The sequence below is a fragment of the Ursus americanus genome, chromosome 1, assembly GCF_024610735.1.
Source record: "Ursus americanus isolate L20-20 chromosome 1, mUrsAme1.1.p, whole genome shotgun sequence".
Lineage (NCBI taxonomy): Eukaryota > Metazoa > Chordata > Mammalia > Carnivora > Ursidae > Ursus > Ursus americanus.
The window spans coordinates 39,623,589-39,645,275 of NC_142127.1; the positions used below are offsets into that span (position 1 = coordinate 39,623,589).

The 21,687-nt window shown below is 41.2% G+C and overlaps 1 protein-coding gene across 6 annotated transcripts in view; it reads right to left on the reverse strand.

The window, feature by feature from the left end:
* Positions 1-21,687, reverse strand: part of ITGB6 (integrin subunit beta 6) — a 127,284-nt gene that overhangs the window by 67,661 nt on the left and 37,936 nt on the right. For 3 of the 6 annotated variants that reach the window (XM_087860968.1, XM_087860973.1, XM_045780978.2), the window contains 7 exons: positions 8,548-8,629; positions 8,016-8,068; positions 7,603-7,830; positions 7,419-7,494; positions 6,596-6,675; positions 3,395-3,599; positions 2,528-2,774 (listed from right to left, as the gene is read on the reverse strand). In XM_087860968.1, the coding sequence (XP_087717094.1) occupies positions 2,528-2,774; positions 3,395-3,599; positions 6,596-6,675; positions 7,419-7,494; positions 7,603-7,647 (653 nt within the window). In that variant the 5' untranslated portion in view covers positions 7,648-7,830; positions 8,016-8,068; positions 8,548-8,629. Of the gene's footprint in view, positions 1-2,527; positions 2,775-3,394; positions 3,600-6,595; positions 6,676-7,418; positions 7,495-7,602; positions 7,831-8,015; positions 8,069-8,547; positions 8,630-21,687 lie in introns of those variants that run through there. The other 3 variants (XM_087860982.1, XM_087860976.1, XM_087860988.1) reach the window with 3 other exon arrangements.

The following is a 21,687-nucleotide window of genomic DNA, read 5'->3' on the forward strand; positions in this document are numbered from 1 at the left end:
AAAGTTTCTAGAAGAAAAATAGGAAGAATATTTGGGATATTTGGTTAGGCAAAGACTTTTTAGGACAAAAAATACACTAACCATAAAATTAAAAATTGACAAATTGGACTCCAACAAAATTAGAAACTTTTCCTTGACCAAAGGCATTACTAGAAAAATAAAAACAGAACCCACAAACTGGGAAGAAATATTTAGAAAGCATGTATTTGGCAAAGAACTTTTATCCAGGGTATACAAAGAATTCATATGACACAATATTAAGAAGAAAATCTAATTGTTAAGAACGAGCAAAAAGCTTGAAAAGATACTTCACAAAATAAGATATGGGAATGGGAGAAAAATAGATGAAAAGATGCTCAACACCTTTTGTTACAAGGGAAATGCAAATTAAAGCCACAATAAGATACACAGCTATCAGAAAGACTAAAATTAGAAAGACTGACCATACTAGGTGTTATCAAGGATTTGGAATGATTGGAACCCTCACACATTGCTGATGGAAATGTGAAATGATGCATCACATCTACTTTGGAAAACAAATTGATAGTTCTTTTAAAAATTAATGTGACACTTATTACACAATTCAGTAATTCCAATTCTATGTACCTACCCAAGAGAAACAAAAACATACATATACACAAAAATTTATAGGCAAGTGATTGACCATAGCAGCATTTTTCATGATAGCCCAAAAGTGAGAAGCAACTCAAATGTCCATCAATGAAAGAATGAATAAATGAAGTATAGTAAATACATACGGTGGACTATTACTTAAAACAAAAAGGAACAAACTGCTGATAAATACAAAATTATGGATGATTCTCAGAAACATTATGTTGAACAAAAGAAACCAGAAATAAAAGATATATACTATATTATCTCATTTATATGAAATCCAAAAATAGACAAAAACCCATCTAAATTATGGAAACCAGAAAGTGGTTACCTATGAGGGAGTGGAACTGACTATAAGAGGGCACAAAGAAACTGTCTGAGGTGATGGAAATGTTCTACATCACATTTTAGGTGGTAATTACGTTGGTATATTCAATTGTCAGAACTCATCGAACTGAGCATTTCTGATGTGTGCATCTTGGTACATGTCAATTATACCTCAAAATAAAAGGTGGGGAGAAAGACAGTGCCCTTTATTGACCCGCCCCTCTTTTCCTCTTTCTTTCCTGCCTGGAATGAAGAAGTGATGAATAGCATCCTAGAAAACTCCTTGGGCTTTGAAGATAAAATCCAAGAGCCAATATGACAGAGGAGAAAGCAGAAAAACCCAGATCCCAGCTGACATGCCAGCCCCAAATTGCCTTTCTCTAGACGCCCTTCATGTGAAAAAGAAAAGAAAACAACATCTCTCTCTTTTTAAGCCACTATCTCTGATGATTGGAACCAAACACAGTTCCCTAACAGTTACAATCAGTGATGAATTCCTTTCATGGTCAAATTATTTTGACTGTGTCAGATTCTAGTTAGGAACCACATTGAAATGTTTTTAAATGTTATTATAAAGGTGCTTGTCTTTTAGAGATTGATGCCTTGGTTGTATACAAGTATTAAAAGTCAATATATTTTTTGGAAAGTCATTGCATATATACTAGATTCATAGTGGTAAGGGGCTTGGTTTGGGACCAACCCAGATTTGGTACAGATTACTGATTAGTCATGCGGCCTTGGGAAAAGTACTAACCTTGCAGAGCCTCTATTACTTCCTCTGAGTATAGGTATGATAAAACCTGCTTTGAACTGTTCTTATTATGAAGACTGAATGAGGTCATGTATGTGAAACCTTCAGCACAGAGTCTGGCCTAGAGCAAACAGTAGCTCTTTTTAATAGAAAGATATCGAATAATTTGATTCTGAACATGTCATTGACTATAAAGGTAAGCCATCACAAAGCAACTTGCCCTTGGCCATCACCTGGATAATAAACGGTTTTAATAGCTGATAATAACAGATTATAATGGGGTCCATAAGGCTTAATTTCCTACTGAATTGGAGAGTGGTGAAGGCTGCAAAGTCCTTCTCCAAGCAGTAAGAGAAATCCACATTTCCCAAAGTATGTCAGAAGGAGCTGCACGAAATTTTGGCAGAAGTCATTGAAGAGGAGAAAGATACTCTGAGAAAGTGCAAGTTACTGTCCAACAGCCTCAGAAAGCTGTGGTCATTAGTCCTAGAAGGTCTCTAAGGGGCTGTGGCTGGAGACAGGCCATCGGAACCTATAGTGAAAGACTTGCTTCCCTAGTCTATAAAACATAAAGCCAAAGTTGCCACATCCTGAAAAAGATGCTGCACAGGAAGACAGATGTGAGGATGCTGCAAGAACCCAAGACTAGAACCAGGTATTAAGATGTAGTCAACTTGGTTCCAAGGAGCCCAGGCAACTGAGAGAGCTGCTGATATCCAGCCTGGCAGGAGGGAAATGTCAGGGAGTTAGCAAGCTCCTGCCAAGTGCAGCTCAGAGCGGGGCTCTCTCTACAGGAAATCAGTGTTCAAAGATGCCAGAGAATCATTTACTTACCTGCAAGGGTTGGCGATTTCTTCTGCTGTTGTTTTCACAAAAGGGGAGACAGGTTTTTCCACAAAAGAGCCGAAGCCCAGTCTAAAGTTGCTGGTTAATTTAGACATCTCCTTGGAAAGTAGGGAGCCCAGCTCCTTGATTGTGTTGAGGTCATCATCCATGGAGGCTGAGAGGTCCATGAGGTAATACAAGTCCACCGGGTAATCCTCCGTCTGGCGGACTTGCACTTGCAGAGTCTGTTCACTGCCTGCAAAGCCCCCACAAGAAAAGCAAATCCATAAAAATACATCGAGACTTCTTCGTGAGTGGCCAATTACTGGACCACCTGGCTATTTCATTTCAGTGAGAACTTACTTAAGATACTTAGGATTTCATAAACTCTCTGGTAAAGTTTACAAGTGAATGAGCCCATGAAAATCTTTCAGCAGGGCGTTTAGAGCTACCGAAGGAGGTAAAACTTAGGATATTTTATATCTCCTTGGGAGAACTAGCATCCATTTAGATGGAAGATAAGCTGAATTTTTTGTATGTGGTTTTAGCAAAAGAGAAGAAAATAAAGAGGGGTTTAAAGCTACATTACAACGCTTAAAGAAATGTGAGGTAAGCCTTAACAACATCTGAGTAATTCAAATGCTTACTATTAGATAAGCTTATTTTAGTAACGCATTTGGAGTATAAGTGACCGATGTGAATGAAGAAAAGTGTATTAAGCCAGCGATTCTCTACTTCCTTAAGAATGGGAAATCTGAGTAATAATAATCAATGATATGTAAGATGGTATAAGATATGTTAGCTTACTAATGGTATTACCGTGTGTGGCATGAGATTTATTTACATGAGCCAATGCTCGTGTAAATCATAACATACCTGGTCTCAATTTAAGAGTCAACTTTTGAGGCGCAATCTGAACAATGTCAGAACTATTTTTCTGTCTGCCTACACTGAGAGGCTTATTTGTATGTATTTCTACTTGGGAGACAGGGTTTTCGATGAAAGTTAGTTGACATCCTTTAGCTAAAAGAGTTGCTGGGGTATCACACCTTTCTCCAACTCCAGATGGATGGGTAAAATTCTAAAAAAAAAAAAAAAAAGACAAAGAGAAAAAGAAGACAAATCTCCATTTGTTTATAAGACAAAAAAATTTTTTTTGCTTGGTTTGGTAGTTAGGTATCTTGCCATACTCAGTTTATCATATTCCCATGTGCCTGATGTTAATTGTAGGTCTAAAATTAAGTTTTAGCAGAATAACCAGAGAATTCTGCCAGTAAAATTCTGAGTAAAATTGGATCCTCCTTTTAAGTATATCCAGTTGAATTCACCTAACAGTCTTTTATTTGTTGGTATTGCTATTTTGTTTTTAATATTCACTTCTTTAAAGCTTCTTCTGTGCCATGGCCAGATTCTTGAAACAGTTGGGTTCTAGAGTTAATATCCCATGAATTTATCTGTTTGGGTTGACCTGTAGGCTCCTGGACTGTCTTAGCTCTCAGTGTGTCTATTACCAAATCTGGTGGCAAAGAGAGCCTATCCTGTGAGGTCTGAAAGGGCAAAAGATTATGACATCTCGCCATCTAGCTCTCTGTTCTGGTTTAATTCGTGGATGCATCATTACACTTCTATAGCAGCTTTACCTCACTAAAGTCATCGTCTTGGGGACTTTAAACTCAGTGTCCGAAAGTGTTCCAGTTCAAGGTCTTTTAGAACTTTTCTCCAAGATTTGGAGGTGGAGAAGGAAAGAAAAGAGAATATGGTATAAAAGACTGCTTTTTTTGTGTAGGACTCAGGAGTTTCCCAGGACCCTTCTGATCCACTTGGTAATAGGAGACAGTGAGATGAATATTTCCAGGCAGAGATCTGGCCATTATAACCTTGCACCATTGACCTGTCTTACCTGATGGTCAAGGCGGCTCCAGAGCTATTGTAGCTCCAGGCAAAGTCAAGCTTGAGGCTCATTGACTGTCATGCTTGGAAAGAAGCAAACCAATACTCATATTGTTTTTCCTCATCTCTTACAAATCTAAGCCACTCTAGCTATTTCACCAACTAGAAAATGTACATTTCTTCTGAAATTGATTTTTAAAAGATTCATTTATTTATTTCAGAGAGAGAGCACGAGTAGGGGAATGGGCAGAAGGAGAGGGGAAGAGAGAGAATCTCATGCAGACTCCTCGCCGAGCGTGAAGCCCAACGTGGGGCTCAGTCCCATGACCATAAGATCATGACCTGAGTTGAAATCAAGAGTCGGATACTTGACAGATGAGCCGTGAAGGCTCCCCTGAAATTGATTTTTTACGATATAACTCATTATCTCTTTTAGTCAGACCTGTGCATATCTGAGGCCTTAGACTAAGCATAACGAACACTGTAACTTCCCCTGATCTATCCAAGGCAAACAGTGTCTTGATAAGGCCTCGGGATGCTTCTTAGCACAGTGTTACTGCTACCACCTCTAACCACAGTGTTGGCCAACGCATCAGAGGTGGTGTTAACCGTAAAACCTATTTTTTCAATCTGCTCTAAACGGAGGCCTAATGTACTTTTTGCTTCAGTTTCCTCTACTACTTCTACTGTTAGAGTGCATTTAGAATAATCTGGCCTTAAAAATTGATGGTAATTTGTGGGACACCTGGGTGACTCAGTCGGTTAAGTGTCTGCGTTGGGCTCAGGTAATGATCCCAGGGTCTGGATTGAGCCCCGCGGTGGGCCCCGCGGTGGGCTCCCCGCTCAGCAGAGAGTCTGTTTCTCCCTCTTCCTCCACCCCTCCCCCCAACTTGTGCATGTGTGCTCTCTCTCTTTCTCTCTCTCAAATAAATAAATAAAATCTTAAAAAAAAATTGACAGTGATTTGGCTAACAGCTATCATCCATGGTAAAGCTGTCAGTAGTAACTTAAGAAGCTCTCTTAAATGAATGCTAAAAAGAATGCAGTGAAATAAAAGTTCTACAGGTATGCATATAGTTAGACTGATTTGTTGCTTTTTGTCTCTGGCATGAATCTAATACTGTCTTCTTCACGGAGTCAACAACAAAAAAAAATATGTGGGTTTTTCCCTCTTGGTATATTCTCAAAACTACTTTTGATACATGAGCTCAAAAAAAGCATAATTCTTTTGCACTTTTATGTATGGCCCATCAGTCAAGGCAGTAGGGGGGGAGCAAGCTAGGGTTGTGCTCTGTGTCTGTGAGGCCTTCCTCCCTGGTACACATTCAATGTGGAATTTGAGTATTAATAGTTATCACCTCCTCCTGAGCCAGGCACCCAGGCTCGTTCCCCTTTGAGCCTGCTACTCAGTTCTTGCTGAACTTGGCATTTGTATGCTTTCATTTGTGCTCAGATACTCTTTAAGGGATTCGGCAGAGAATTGTTTTGAATCCAGAAAGAGTTAAGGCGGCTCTTTCTTACCAGGAATCATTTACAGACTGTTCTATAGGGGTCACAGGAGGCAGTGACTTGGGATTCCCTGTTACATGTGCCCCCACCCCTTATATTACTTTCACATACTTTTCAGTTTGATCAGATAAGGAATGTCTGTTTCGGGCTTTGTCATCTGTGTGGTACAGTCACCAAGCTCATGAAAGCTTAATTTTTAAAAGAACCGGGTACTGTCTGAGCAGTAAAATTTGACCCAAACCTAGAAGACGTCTCTTAGAACCTAACACTGGTTCCCAATGGATCCTGGTTCCCAGATGGAATGCAATTATGACAGTGAAGTCAAATGTATATTTGACTTTAGAAAATATCATCTCCATGATCTCTGATTACTCAGAGCCTCGGCATTTGACACGTAACCAGTGAGAAATGACTTTAAAATAAGAGGAGGAATCAGGTTGAATAAAGGAACCCGAGTTAGGTATTTTTCACAATGATTTGACCTTCGCTACCTCCGCAGGCTGTTTTTGGAAGTAATCACAGGATTGACACTGCGACCTACTGATGCTTCTATTTTCCTTTCCTGCCTTGTCCCACTCCTATTCCCCACGGGAAGCAGGACGCTAGGAGAACGATCACAGCGGAAGCCATGGAACCCGTAACTGCAGTTTTACCAACATGCTGAGGTTGTTTGTTTACCTCCTGAGAGCACCAGGCACACTGAGGTCCAATGAGTAAGCAGTCTTCACAGGTCTCTGCACCTCCCATGGCACAGCCGCCTGTGTTTAAACCCAGCAAGACACAAGGGATTCAGCACACGCGCAGTCGTTTCCATTTACGAGAAAGAAGACTAGTTCTTAAAGTACTTGAACGAAGCAACATCAAAGTTGGTGTTAGCCTCCAAAGATCAGTCCTTAAAACATTAGCAACTCGTTAAAAAGTTCTTATTTTATGTCTGTCACATTGAGAATAGGTATGTCTTTTTAGCCAAAAGTGACCTTTTTTTTTTCCTTAAAATATACAAATATCTCAACATTCACAAACTTAGGACCATTCATTATGTTTATTATCCTCATTCACTATCACCCACTTTAATTTTTGAAAATTATTTGCAACCAGTAAAAAATGAGTCTCTTAAACGCATGATTTTTTAATTTTTAAAGTAAGTTCTTCTTTCTCGAGATTATTCCTTTTAAGTGGAAGCCCTTGTCAATAGAATTGCCAGAAAAGTTACCAAGATGGTTGTCACGAAGGTATTAAGGAGCCCTATTGTGTAGTAAAGCTGTTTAATTCTCCTCATTAAGATGCCCATGCAACCTTTGTATTTATTTACCTGAAGCCTAGAGCATTTGCTGTGGGAACAGCCCTGCCTCTGCCTGCAATTTGTTAAAGCGTTCGTTCAATGGCAAACGAGCGATCGAACAAATCAAATAAAAAATGACTTCAGATCTAGTTTCTGAACCAAATGACAGGTTTGTCAAGCATACCACGAAAGCAATATATCGGAGAGCTTAGGTCTTACCTTGTACGTGATCAGTCCTTCCTAGAAATAGAAAGAACAGGCAAAGCAGTTCAGTCCCCATTCGTTTCAGTTCTCGCTGTGCAGACAGATTAAAAAATGAATTACCTTCAGCATTATAAGACCAAAGCTGAACATCGTTAAAGTCCTTCTTTCTTGAGGTGTTAAAATGTTAAATACTACTTACACTGCTTTGGAAAGAAACTTGAGATGTAAATTTAAAAGTTTTCATTAAGACTGAAATGAAAACAGGCTACCTGGACAGGTAAAGAAGGAAAGCTGTGTTTAAAAGCAACTTCAACATGATTTACTTCCTTGTTCTCCTTATAAGGAAGGCAGGTGTACAATCACCAAGAAGGTGGGGAAATTCATTCAGTAGAAATTTTTGTGGGAGTTCTCTTAGTCTTTCTGCATCCTAGAGAAAGTTAATATCTTTAGTGAAATATTGATCAATAAAATGTCAAAAGAGCAATGGAAATATAATCTAAAGTTGTTCCTAGAATAATTTTAATTTAGTAGCAACAGTAAAGGTGATAAATAAAACACAAACATGTAAGTTATCTGAAAGGAAGTTTTTAAAAATGAGCTAAAGGAAGATACCTGAGATTTTTGTATTCCATTGTTAAATGCTTTGCAGAAAATTGAAAGGAACTCTGAAAAATAAAAATCGTTTTACAATTAAAATAGAAGGCAGGCTAGGGAAAGCAAAACACTGTCCTTTGTTTTTCAAACTGGATGAAAGATATTTTTCCATGAGTATAGAATTCTTAATTAAAAAGTGATATTGGAAATAAACATAATGTATGAAAATGAAATTAGAGCCAGATTATACAATTCCACAACAACAACAATGGAAACACACACGGTGGTGCCTAGGATTTCGTGTCCCTCTGGACAGGGACCAAGGGCTCTTCTCTCTGTCCCAGCCTCTAGCTCAGCACTTGGCACAGGGCAGGTATTTACTTGTTAAAAGTTAGAGTGATCAATTTAAAATAGATACAATCTATGGTTAAATTCATGAGGTAGATTATATATTTTTCCCAATGTATTCAAGAGAGAGTTTGGAGATTTGTAAAAACTGCAAACAGGTAAGAATCAAATATTCGCTTTGTTACTCTCTAAACTCTCTGACCTTGGACAGGCTTCTTTGTGGCTGGGCGTATGTCCTGGGAGATTATCTTTTAAAGGTGTATTTCTAGACAAGCATGCGAATCCTGTGGAGAGAGGAAAAACTAATTATAGACTGCTCAGTTCTCCTCAGAAGGCTATGTTCAATTTTGAACTCCATCATACACAAGAACATGAAAGAACATGGCAAGAATCCTGTAGAGAGAAACCAGAATTATTAAAGAGCTGAAAGATATGCCTTTTGGGAGAAAAATACAGTTATGAAATCAGTTGATTTAGCTTAAAGAAGAAAGATTGAGGCACAAAATATCTCTGCCCCTGATATTGTCTCCATATTCGTACTTAATATTAGCTGTAATTCATTCATTCATTCATTCATTCATTCAACAAATGCTTATTGAGCATCTACTCTGTGCCGGGTATTGTTCTAGAAGGAGAAGATATGTCAGTGAGCAAAGCAAAGTTCTTAACTCATGAAGCATATATTCTAAGCTGCTGGTTAAAATCAGGCAGTCATAAAAGTGAAGAAAAATGATAAAGCTATTTAGGATAATCAAGGAAGAGTTCTCTGCTCAACTGACATCTGACAGAGCCCTAACTGACTTGGGCAACAAAGTGCAAAGGCCCTAAGACAGCCTCATGCTCAGCATTTTCAAAGACAGTGAGAGCAAGAAGGGAGAGGAAGGGTAGCATATTAGGTCAGATTTAAAGACGGAGGTCAGAGTGTACATCGCCTTGAACTTGAATTTTATTCTAAATGTGTTTGGAATGTCATTGGAAGGTTGAAACAGAATAATAATTATTTGATTTACATTTGAAAAGAATTACTTTGGCTGCCATGGAGGTTAGAACGTATGGGGCAAGATTAGAAGGTAGGAGGCCAATTAGAAATTTATGGTAGTTGTCTAGGACAGAGGCAAGGTGGTTGAGACAGGATATGGTAATGTAGAAGGATAGCAGTAGTCAGATGCATGTTATAATTTGAAAACAGAACAGGCTTGGGACACCTGGGTGGCTCAGTCAGTTAAGCATCTGCCTTTGGCTCAGGTCATGATCCCAGGGTCCTGGGATTAAGTCCCTGCACTGGGCTTCTTGCTCAGCAGGGAGCCTGCTTCTCCCTCTGCCTGCCACTCCCCCTGCTTGTGCACTCGCTCGCATGCTCGCTCTCTCTCTCTGATAAATAAATAAATAAAATCTTAAAAAAAAAAAAAGAAAAGAAAACAGAATGGGCTTATGGAATATTGGTGTGGATATGGAAGAAAGAAATGTTTGCCCAGAGCAACCAAATGTCTAATACTCTTTCCTAAGAGGGGTTACCCTGGGGAAAGACCAATTTTCGTGTGGAGGATGGGACTCAAAAATATGTTATGCTCGAGACTTCTAGAAGATAACCAAGGGAAGATGCCACATAGCAGTTCGCTCTCTGAGTCTGGAAGTGGGTCGGTGTTGAAGTGTAAACTGTACATTTGGGATCATCAACATGGATTTAAAGAGAAGAAACGGACTGAGAAGCTGGATGAGGAAGGGCGTGTAGATTAGGAAGAGCTCTGAGAACTGAGCGTGGGGTCTGCCAGCATCTAGAGGTCAGGCGGAGGAGGATCCAGTAAAGGAAGCTGCCCTCTGAAGAACACTCCTGGCTAAAAAGGAACCTCTTTCTTGGAAGACAATTCTCCAAGTATCTCTCACATTTCTGCATACCTTGCAAGCAGAGGCACTGACTGCCTCTGTTCTAGATTCTCTTTTCAAGGATGTTCGTAACGTGAACAGCCTTTGAAGGTAGAGATACGGTCTGTCTGTAGGGCAAAGAACAGATTGCTTACAGCTTTGGAAGATGGAGATCATGTCACCCTCCACAATGGGAGCAGGCATGCCTATGTGCCTGCACACGGGCCCCCTCTTCCCCTTTGCGTCACCTTGTGGGAACGGACCTTGGTGAACTGGTGGAAGAAAGTGCTGCCCTCTGGCCACTGCTATTGCTGTGAATCACACAGGCCTGTATCTCTGACCTTGGCACCTCCTGTGGCTATCTGCATCCATGAATCTGTGATGAGCTAACTTGTTAGCCTGCAAGGAAAATCTCAAGCCCTTCACAGTTCTTGACAATTTTCTTCCTGAAATCCGCCTTTTTCTATAGATGGAACACATAGTTGTCAAATCTCATTTTGGAAGGTAAGATCTTACACCCCACAAAACTGTCGGAAGTAGCTTGGACAGACCAGTGTTGCTCTGGTCACTGAGTTGTCTGTCTGCCCACTGACCTCCCTGGCAACCAGGGTCAGGCACTTTGAATAAGCTGGGGTCAAGGATGCCAGTACAACTCTGGATATGACCACTTCCTGGAACCTTTTCTCTAAGGTTCTAGCTGCCACCAAAAATCTCTTCTTCCGGGGAGCACAGTTAGACTACCTCTCCCAGCCTGTCTTGCAGTTAAGACAATTCTAACGACTAGCTCTTGCCGAGGGAATATGAGTGGGAGTGGTACACACCGGGTCCAGACCATCTTCCTGTCCCTCTGCCAGCTGGATGCAGACAGCAGCAGCAAGGTCCGAGAGGAATTGCAGATGCTCAATTCGACCCTGTGTTTAAATGGAGGACCCTGTACTATACCATGTATAGACTTCCCTCCCAGTTCTCAAAATCATAATTGCCGCCTTTATTTATGCTGTCTCCAATTGTGACCCCTCGATATTCATTCCCTCCCCTACTTCCACGCCTTTGCCCGCACCATTTGTGATGCCTGGGGGCTCCAACCTTCACTTCAGTCCTCTCATTGGCTAACTCAGCTCACTTCCAGGTCTCAGCAGAGGCCTGAGTGCCCACAGGAGGACCTTCATGGTCTCTCCAGGCCTCTTCCTGCAGACTTTCTCCAGATGGCCCTTTTCACTCTGCTTGTAATTGCCTAACACTTGCCTCTCTTGCCCACGAGGCTGGGAGCTCCTTTAAGGCACTTGCTTATTCAACAAGTATTTGCTGAATTCTTACTACACATCAGGCAGGGACTATGTCTTAGTATCTTCATATTCCCAGCAAACGGCGTAAGCCTGATACTTTGCAGGTAGTCAATTAATATTTATCAAGTAAATGGATGAATTTTATGTCTTCATTGTCTAGAATTTTACCTCTTATAAGCAGACCCTCCATGGATATTGAATAAATCGATAAGTAAATGAATGAATGATTTGGAAGCTATATAATGCAATTAGAAGAAGGAAAAGGTGTCCCTTTTGCTTGGGTTGTGATGAAAGCTGAGAAAAAGCTTAAAAGGCAGGATGGAAAAAAATATTTAAGAGAAAATACAAAGTAGAACAATGCTACAAGAAAATGTCCATCCACTCTGTTTTCACCTGGGCACCTCTCTGAAAATTTGTAACAGGCTATAAGGTATAGAGAAAACATTCTTGCTCGTTGAAAATGATGCACCTGGTACCTTCTTCTGGAAAGTACCCATCCTCTGTACCCTGTGGAGGGAGGTGGCCCGAGTTGTTCCATGAGCTGACCGGCACCCCATAAGGTACCCTGGATGAAAACTGTGTCCCCTTATCAAAGGCACCCAGATTAATTACCTCTGTTCCTTCGCATATGGAATTGGAACTGGGAAATACAGACTAAAAATTAGGAGTTTGGTATTGGGAACAAAAGCTAACAGGGAATGGACATCAGGTTGGAGGGAACATGACGCTTCAGGAGGGGATCAATGGCAGGAGGAACTGGCAGCTACAAGGAGGTGCAAGTAGGAAGAGGCCCAAGGCGGAGGAAAGCTATAATGAGCAGAAGATGAGGTGGTGGGCCGAGAGCGTCATAGTCAAAGCAGCAGAGAAGCGTCCCTGAGCCACATAAACAGGGCACGAGAGTCAGGTTGGCAAACTCCCTCTGTCAGGGAGAATGACCCAGGCTGAGAATGGCTATGGATCCCAAATGCCCTTCCAGATCGGATCTCTCTGAGGCCTGGCTCTTCCTGGGTCTCCCAGGATCCTGTCTCTTTTAGGGCCACATGTATCCTTATAAATAATTCCCATTACTTATAGGTGGTCAGAGGAGTCTCTATTCTTTAACATCAAGAGATCCTGTCACACCATGTACATTTTTACACAGGCTGGTCAGGCTCACAGATAGAATTATACTGTCCTGATTGCTCATAACCCCAGCCTGGGGGCTTTGACTTCCTCCAGGGGTCTGACCTTCTTCAAAGGGTCTGAGCCGGGGCGGGGACGAGGGGCAGTAACACAGCTCAGGGAGCCACTTCTGCACTCTGCCCTTCAATGAGCCTTTGCTTCTGAGATTTAGCAACGGGCTGTCTTCAGCGGAGCCCTGACTTCAGGAAGCCATGCGAACCCATCTGACCCACTGTAATTGGTTTGGGTCTCTCCTGATGTAGCCACTCATCAACATCAGAGAATGATAATTTAGGGCCCGGCTGGGCCAGCCCCAGGGCACCTCGAAATGCTCCGGAGTAGACCTGGCTGGTATCCAATTCAAACCCTGGGGACCTTAGTGAGGACTGCCAGCTTTGGGAATGGTCTTGCTGTGTTACCAGCTTTATTTCAAGTACCAGTGACAGGTCTACCTCTAGTTGTCCTTCTAGGAAAATGTTTCACAGTGAGTAGCTGGAAGAAGACAGTGGGAATGGATGCTTCGTCTTAGGGTCTGACCCTTATGTATCATGTGTGTGATACGATGCGGGGCAGGTGGCTTGTGGCGTGCTATGTCTGACTTAAGGATGTGTGTAATTTGCAAAGTGCAGAATCTCAAAGTGGATACCTTTGTATCCACTTGAAATATGATACCTTCATATTTCAAGGCTTTCAAAAAAATTCTTGTAAAGAGAATATGGACCAGTCTCCTGTCATCCTAGTGAATAATGCCCACAATGTATTAAGTGCTAGAGAAATTTTTTGTGGCCCAGGTCTTCCATTCTAGTCTGGAGTTCACTTTTTCTATTGTGGTAAAATATACAAAACATAAAATGTATCAGGGTAACCATTTTTAAGTGTATAATGCATTGGCATGAATTACATTCACATTGTTGTGTGACTTTCACCACTATCCATCTCCAGAATTTTTATCATCCCAAACCGAAACTTTGTACCCATTAAACAATAACATATTGTGTCCCTGGCCCCTGCCAACCCCCACTCAGTCTTTCTATCTCTATGAATTTGACTACTCTAGGTAACTCGCTGTAAGTAGAATCATAAAATAAAGCCTTCTATGTGTGGCTTATTTCACTTAGCATAAGGTTTTCGAGGCATCCACATGCTTTAGAATTTCATTCCTCTTTCAGAAATAATATTCCGTTGTGTGGATAAAGCACACTTTGTTTATGTACTCATCTGTCCCTGGCCACTTGAGTTTGTCACCTTTTGGCTATTGTGAATAATGGCGTTGTGAACATGGGTTTGGTTTGCATCTGGAGCTCTATTTTTGAAGTCTTCATGATGCTCATGATGTCAGGAAGTTGGGTGTAGTGGAAAGAAGTTACACTTTGTATGTAGAGAGACCTGGGCTCAAATTGCAGCCCTGCCAAGTTCTATTGTATATCACTGGGATTGCCATTGATCTCTGAGCACTTTCCAGTCTGAGAAATAGTGATAGTATCCACTTTTCAAGATTATGGTGAAGATTTAATTATATCATTCTGGGATGAATCCAGTTGTGAAAGGTCTAAAGAGTAAATGATTTGGGGTGCCCTCTTTAAGAAAAGGAATGCAGGAGTGCCTGGGTGGCTCAGTCGGTGAAGTGTCCAACTCTTGATTTTGGCCCAGGTCGTGATGTCAGGGTTGTGAGATGGAGCCCACATCAGGCTCTGCGCTCACCAGGGAGTCTGATTGAGGATTCTCTCTCTCCCTTCCCCTCTGCCCCTCTCCCTGCTCACATGCTGTCTCTCTCTCAAATAAATAAATCTTAAAAAAAAAAAGGAATGCAGAATTGGAAATAAATTGGGTACAAAAGGGTCTATTTAGTTAAAATGAGAAGGAAAGAAAAAAAAAACATGACAAACTATGGAAGACTTGGAGATTCTAGGTCTGTTCTTCTTGATATCTCCTTAGGCAGGCAGTTCACCAGAAATGCTTCCTGATAGTTATCTGGCTTCTGTTCTCAGTTGGAGCTGCCTATTGCCGCCAGCTACTCCCAGACACCTGCACAAGGTGGGACTTCATCCCTTTCATGGCAAACCCGCTCTGATTTCACTCAGGATTCATGTTTACTGTAGTTAGCATTATTGAGGTCTTCCCATGTGCTGGGCACTGTTGAACATTTGGTAATATTGCCTTATTTCATTCTCATAATACCTCTATGAAGTAGGGATTACTTTATTTCCATTTACCAGATGAGGAGACTGAGGCATGAGAAGCTTTGTGAACTGACCAGTGTCACAGAGCTGCTCAGGCACAGAGCCTTGGAGACAGAATGCTCCCTCCACCCCAAACTTAACGTCACCAGGCAAACTGCCTCCTGATGGATAAAAGATGTTCATAGAATCATCAAGCAGCGATGAGCAAGAAAAGAAATTCTCCAGGGAACCTTTAGACATGTCTGTCTCTCAATCTCTAGACTCCGTGTTCCAACTCTGGCTCTGTGTTCAGCTGTCTTCCTTTCGGTTTGTTTTGTTGTTCATCCCGTGGATCATTCACCACCAAAAAACGAGACAGAAATGTGGTCCTAGATCACACAATCCTTTAGTATTCTTTCTCTGATTGAAGTCTGATACAAATCACTTAAAAACAAATGAAACAAAGCCTGTTGCCCAGGCCTTCGGAGGAAGGTGACACCGCTTGCCAGAGCCAGGCCTGGCATCGGGTCCAGGAGAGGGCGGTCACAGGCATGTCCTGTGGCCAGGAAATGACTCAGGATTAACTCCTGCTCCTCCAAGGCAGTCCCTCTCCACCCAACTCTGGAGTTCAGTACTCAGTCACACTGAGTTAAAGGAAGAGAGTTCTTACTTGGCAAGTCTGGGGTACATCTTGTATGTGAGGCCTGCTGGAGAAACTCATTGACTTCAGGTTTTGGAAATGATTTTGAAGTCTAAAAGAACTGATCTTCTTCTGCACTTTAGTTTGTGGAAAAATTCCAAAGACAAGATTTTTCATAAAATCTCAGTGAATATGAGTTTATTCTAACTTGATTCAGAACTCTCTTTGTGCCCTATTTTCCCATCTATGCAGTGAATGGTATGCCATGGCAAGAGGTCCATATGAACACACAGATTGCAAAGTGATTTGCTCATTCACAGCTTGCAAAACTGCTTAAGCATTTTTTTTTCTTTTTAAAAGATAATTCAAACAGTCTAACCAGAAGTTAAGATTTCTTGGTTTTAAACAAATTTTTTTTTCTGATGAGCACCATGTCTTATTTCTGGGACTGCAATGGACAGTGGTATTACTGGTAAAAATGGACTCTGATTCATTCATTCATTCATTCATTCATTCATTCATTCATTCACTTATTCATTCAGCAGCTACCTATTGAGATCCTACTATGTTCCAAGCACTATTCTGGAAATACGGTATTGATTAAACTGACGAAGTCTCTGCCTCACAGAGCTTATGTTCCTGGGAAAGATGGACAATAAACCCACAAACAAAGATGTCAGGCAGTGATACATGCTAAGAAACATGAAGAGTAGTAAGGGGTTAAAAAATGACTGAGGTGGGGTGGCCAGAGAAGTCTCTGATAAGGTGGCATTAGGCAACACCCTGGGGAAGTGAAAGAGGGAGACACATGGCTCTCTGGAGGAAGATCAAGTATAAGATCCTGGGCAGCAGGATTTGGGAACAGACAAGGTGGCTGGTGAGATTAGGTTGGACAGGGTGGATGAGTATGAGGAGGTAATAGGAGACAGGCCAGAGAGGCAAGAGGAGGTGGGGAGCTTGTCAGGAGAGCCTTGTGGGCCATGGGCAGGACCCTGGATTTGTATTCTGATAGAGAAGGGAAGTTCTTATGGGTTTTTGTGGGACATGATGTAGCTTATGTTTTGAGAGGATCACTCTGAGCAGACAAGAACAGAAGCAGGAAGACCTATCAGAGGCTATTTCAGTAGTTGAGGCCAGAGATGATGAAAGCTCGGACAAGGAATGTAGCGAGAGGTGGTCAGATTCTGGACATACTTCCAAGATAGACAGGATTTACAAATGGGTCTCGTGTAGGGAAGGAGAGAAATCAAGGGCCCAAGGAAGACTCCAAGAATAACGAAGGTCTCTACTTGATAACCCCACCACCATCAACAGGTTTCTCCAGACACGTCATAGACATATTGGATGATGTCTGCCCACAGTAAGAGTCCTGGTCAGTTCTAGTTGACCCTAATGACCTGGGGAGTCATGTGGAATCGTAACTGTGCAAAAGGTATTCTGTGGCAGAACAGAAGGGTCAGAACTATGCAGGCAAGTGCTCCATGGTGAGACTATCTACATACTTATATTGTTAACATTCCTTCAGCTCGGTGAAAGTCCGATTAGCTGGCACCTCTGTTCTCGAATTCCCCATGACTTGGCATTGGAGGAGCAAAAGAAAGCCTGGAAAATCCCCATGGTCTCACAGTCCTCTCTAGCTGCACAGGCAGACAATTGGGGTGAGTTTCAATAGCAAAAGAGTCTGCCCTAACAGATTTTTTAAAAATACATTCCTTATTAGGCCACTGTAGTAAGAAGGCAGGTGAAATGAGCCATATTTTAATTTTTAAAAAATCTTGCAAAGTGGAAGGATTCTGAACCTTTTTTGACCTTGAAGATGTAATTTATGCAACTGCAACAGTAGAGAAGTTTTTATTTTCTAAAAAGTGGGAGAAATGGTCACCAACAATTATGTTTAAGGAATATCCTTGAGGAGGTCAGTAGAGGATTTACTACTTTCAGCTCCCATTTGATGGACTTTTCTCCTTGTTGTTGATGCCCACTCACTGAATCCTACCACTAAGTTTATGTGAAGTCAAATAGGGAAAGGGATTGAGCATCATCAAATGCTCTAATTGTTAAAGAGGCTAACCAATAAATTATTCTAATAGGCTATTCAAAATGTTGTTAACCTGGTGATATCTCGAGAATTGGAAATGTCTGGGTGGCTCAGTCAGTTAAGTGTCTGCCTTCGGCTCGGGTCATGATCCCAGGGTCTTGGGATGGAGTTCCATATGGGGCTCTGGGCTCAGTGGGGCATCTACTTCTCTCTCCCTCTGCTCCTCCCCCTAGTTCCTGCTCTCTCTCTCTCAAATAAATAAAATTTAAAAATCTTAAAAAAAAAAAAAAGAATTGGAAAAGAAGAAAGGAGAAAAGCCTTTAAAAGCAAATTCAGGGCGCCTGGGTGGCTCAGTCGGTTAAGCCGCTGCCTTCGTCTCAGGTCATGATCCCAGAGTCCTGGGATTGAGCCCCGCATGGGCTCCCTGCTCAGCGGGGAGTCTGCTTCTCTGCCCCTCCCCTGGCTAGTGCTCTCTCTCTCTCTCTCTCTCTCACCCACTCTCTCTTTTTAAAATCTTAAAAAAAAAAAAAAAAGCAGATTCAACTGGCATGTAGATTAAATGAAGCAATGTATCTACATATTGTTGGGCATGATCACTTTCAGACAAAATACGCCTCCCGTGAGCTGTCAGATGTGAGGGACTTTGAGGAAGTATGCAAACTGCCTGTCTGTCCTGCAAACTGTTGTCTCAGAATTACTCTGGCTGAAGCTGTGCTGGCAGATAGTCCCTTCCCCAGCCAGGTAGCTGAGGAGCGTGTACCAGGCATTGGGTTTTAATGGATGCCTAGAGCAGCAGAGGGCTCAACCGTAGTTTCAACATTTTTTTAAGTAGTGAATAATTTTCTTCATATCAAGGAGTTCAAAGTTTTAAAATTCCAACCAAAACACATGTAATGAAGGTTTTTTGATAGAAGAATATTTGTGTTAGTTGAAAATATTTTGGAAGAATTTTTTTTTGTTTTTTTGGCCAATATTCCTACACATTGATAAAATTATGACATCTTGAGTGTTAATAGAGTAACAACCCAAAGCGTGGAAAAGATAGTGGATTACTGGATATTTGTTGCAAGGTGTAAATTAACTTTGAGATGACTTCGGGTCTAAACTTCAGGCAGTTAAGGATTAGCAAGACAGGATTTAAACGTTAACAAATAGAATGATTTATTTTTATGTGTGTCACTGGAGGAAGAGCACTGAATAAAGTATGGACTTTAGGGGAACCTGGGTGGCTCACTGGGTTAAGCACCTGCCTTTGGCTCTGGTCATGACCCCAGGGTCCTGGGAGCGAGCCCTGCATCAGGGTCCCTATTAAAGCGGGGAGTCTGCTTCTCCCTTTCCCCCTGCCTCTCCTCCTGACTTGTGCTCTCTCTCACAAGTAAATAAAATCTTAAAAAAAAAAGTATGGACTTTAGATCATAATAATATATTGGTATTATCTCCCAAATTCTACTCTGAAAAGAGCTGTTAATCCTTGCCCTGATGGTGAAATGTTCCTATAGTTTAGTTAATACAGAGGGTCAAAACTCCCATATCAGAAAGCACAATGCTCATTAGCCTATTACACACTTTAAGATGCCCCACAGTGAAAAAAAAATTACTTACCTTTGTTTAACAATTAAAAAAACAATTAAACAAAAAAATTATTTACTTAAGGAAAGCCTTTTTTCTTCATGTACTCATTAGCATTCCTAGATCCAAATTTCCACCTAATAGTTTCAGAAGTGTTAGAAGAAAGAATAGAGATGCTAAAAGTTTTATGAAATTTTACAAACCAGGCTGCTGTCAAGGAGACCTAGAATCAAACTTAAACATTGTAGCCAGATTTCCTAAGAAAATCCAGGTGTTAATTTGTTTCCTGCTGCATTTTGAATGCATTATCTCATTCAAAGACCTTTCAAGATCGGTTTTCCTGGAGAAAATTCTCTTTCTCAGGGAAGTCCAAAAAACGAGTCCATTTAGATGATAGTTCAGATTAAGAACTTGGGGTAGTGATGACTCATTAATCTCTAAACTCAGACCCAGGCCTTGACCTTGGTTATTTAAAATGTTTTTTGTACTGAACAACCTAGTCTGGTTTCCCTTATGAAACACTGCACATTACTTCCTTAAGACACAGAGGACCCCAGTATGGCTTGTGTCCACCCTTTGCCTATTTCTTGTTAGCACAGCATTCCATCCTCGAGCTCTTGTCTGTGTACCCATCAGCCAGTGTTGCTTGCAGAAAGTCTAGGAGAGTATTTCCCATTAAGACAACAGCATTTTCTTCTTTGGGTAGGAAGCATTGCTTCGGGTGAGAAAGTGTGCACTTCATTCCAAATTTGCTTTCCTTCCTATTGTCTCAAACCTTTGGATGTGTGGCTTCAAGATTCTGCTTGAATCTGTATGTCCTTCCTTGACACGATCATTCTCATAAGAAGCTTCACTTCTTACAGTGGTCAGTTTTACGTCATTCTTTAACAAGAAAAATGTTGTTCTTTCATTGAGATGAGAATCTACATGAATATATAAGAAAGGAATAATTTGTCTACCTTGTGGGGTATCAACATAGCAAAGGAAGAGTCACTGTAATTCAGTCTGCTTGATTTATTTAAAAAAAAGGGTAAAATGTGATATAGGTGCTTTTAAAACAGAGAAGCCAGTAACCAATTTTTTTTAACACATGAAGATATGTTTCAAAGCTATATTTGCAAGTATTTTTTTTTCTTGTTCTCAGATAAACAAGCTGGATTATTCATTTGAACTGCATGCAGATCATAGGATGGTTGTCAGAAATCAGTCTGAAAACCTAAAAACCAAGAAATACTGAGGTATAAGAGAATGTTTAGTGACTTTATTTGGCTTCACCTAGCTTTGCAGTGAGACAAAACTAGAGTTACAATAACATTTTCAGACGTCCTTACTCTAACAATATAGCACTATCTTACTTTTAAAAGAAATTATTTAGCCTGTTTCGTGGAACACAGAAAACACACTTATCTTGGTCTTGATACTAATCCTAAAAAAATAATAGTAAACGATGGCCCTTACAATGTGCCAGGCACTGTTCTAAATCTTGTTTCACACAGTGAGGCAAGGTACTATTATTCTCCCGACTTAAAAAACAATATTTAACTTAATTTGATATTTTAGAACCATTTTAGATTGATTGGTACAGAGGGTTCCCATATGCCTCACACCCAGGCATCCCTATTATTCCCTAGTAGTAACATCTTATATTATTATGGTACATTTGTTACAATAATAAACCCATACTGATACGCTATTATTATCCAAAGTCCATATTTTATTCAAATTTCCTTGGGTTTTACTTACTGTCCTCTTTCTATTCAAGAATCCCATACAGGAAACCACATTACACCTGTTGTTATATCTCCTTAGACTCCTCTTGAGTTCTCCCCATTATACAAAAGAAAAAAAAAATGCGGTGTGGAGAGAGGTTAAATAACTTGCCCATGGTCTCATAGTTACTAAGTGGAAAAGTTGGCCTCAAATCCAGGCAATCTGATTCCAGGCATGGGATTAACCTTTGTACTGAATTATTGTTACCCTGATAGGATTATTTCAACTTGAATTACTGACATTATGTGTCTGGTCAGGCAGCGGAGGGGTGAGCGTACCTGACCCAGGTCCTAGCTAGTTAGTGACTGGCCACAGTCACATGGGCCGTTTTCAATAGTAGAGCAATAGCTCCTGGATCCTCAGAGCCTCGTGTAGATCCTGGAGGACAGGTAGCTGGAAACAACAGAACTTTATTCCCTCGAAGTTCAAGAAGACAGAAGTCTGAAATCAAGGTGCTGGCAGGGTTGGCTTCTTCTGGAGGCTCTGAGGGAGGATCCGTTCCATGCCTCTCTCCTCGCTTGTGGTGGCTGACAGCAACCCTTGGCCTTCCTTGAGTTAGCAACTCAGTGCTCCAGCACCTCGTCTGCACGCAGCTGTCTCCTCTGTCTTCTCTGTCTGTGTCGTCCCCTCTTCTTATAAGGACACTTGCCATTGATTTAGGGCCCACCCAAATAGTCCAGGATGATTGCATCCCATGATCCTTAATTTCCCTGCAAAGACTCTCTTCCAAATAAGATCACGGTCTTATCACCTGTCACAGGTTCTAGGCAGACATATCACGTGGCGCAGCCAACACTTAACTCACCACAGGGGCTGGTAAGGCACACAGGCGCGCTGTGAGCGTTATAGAATTACA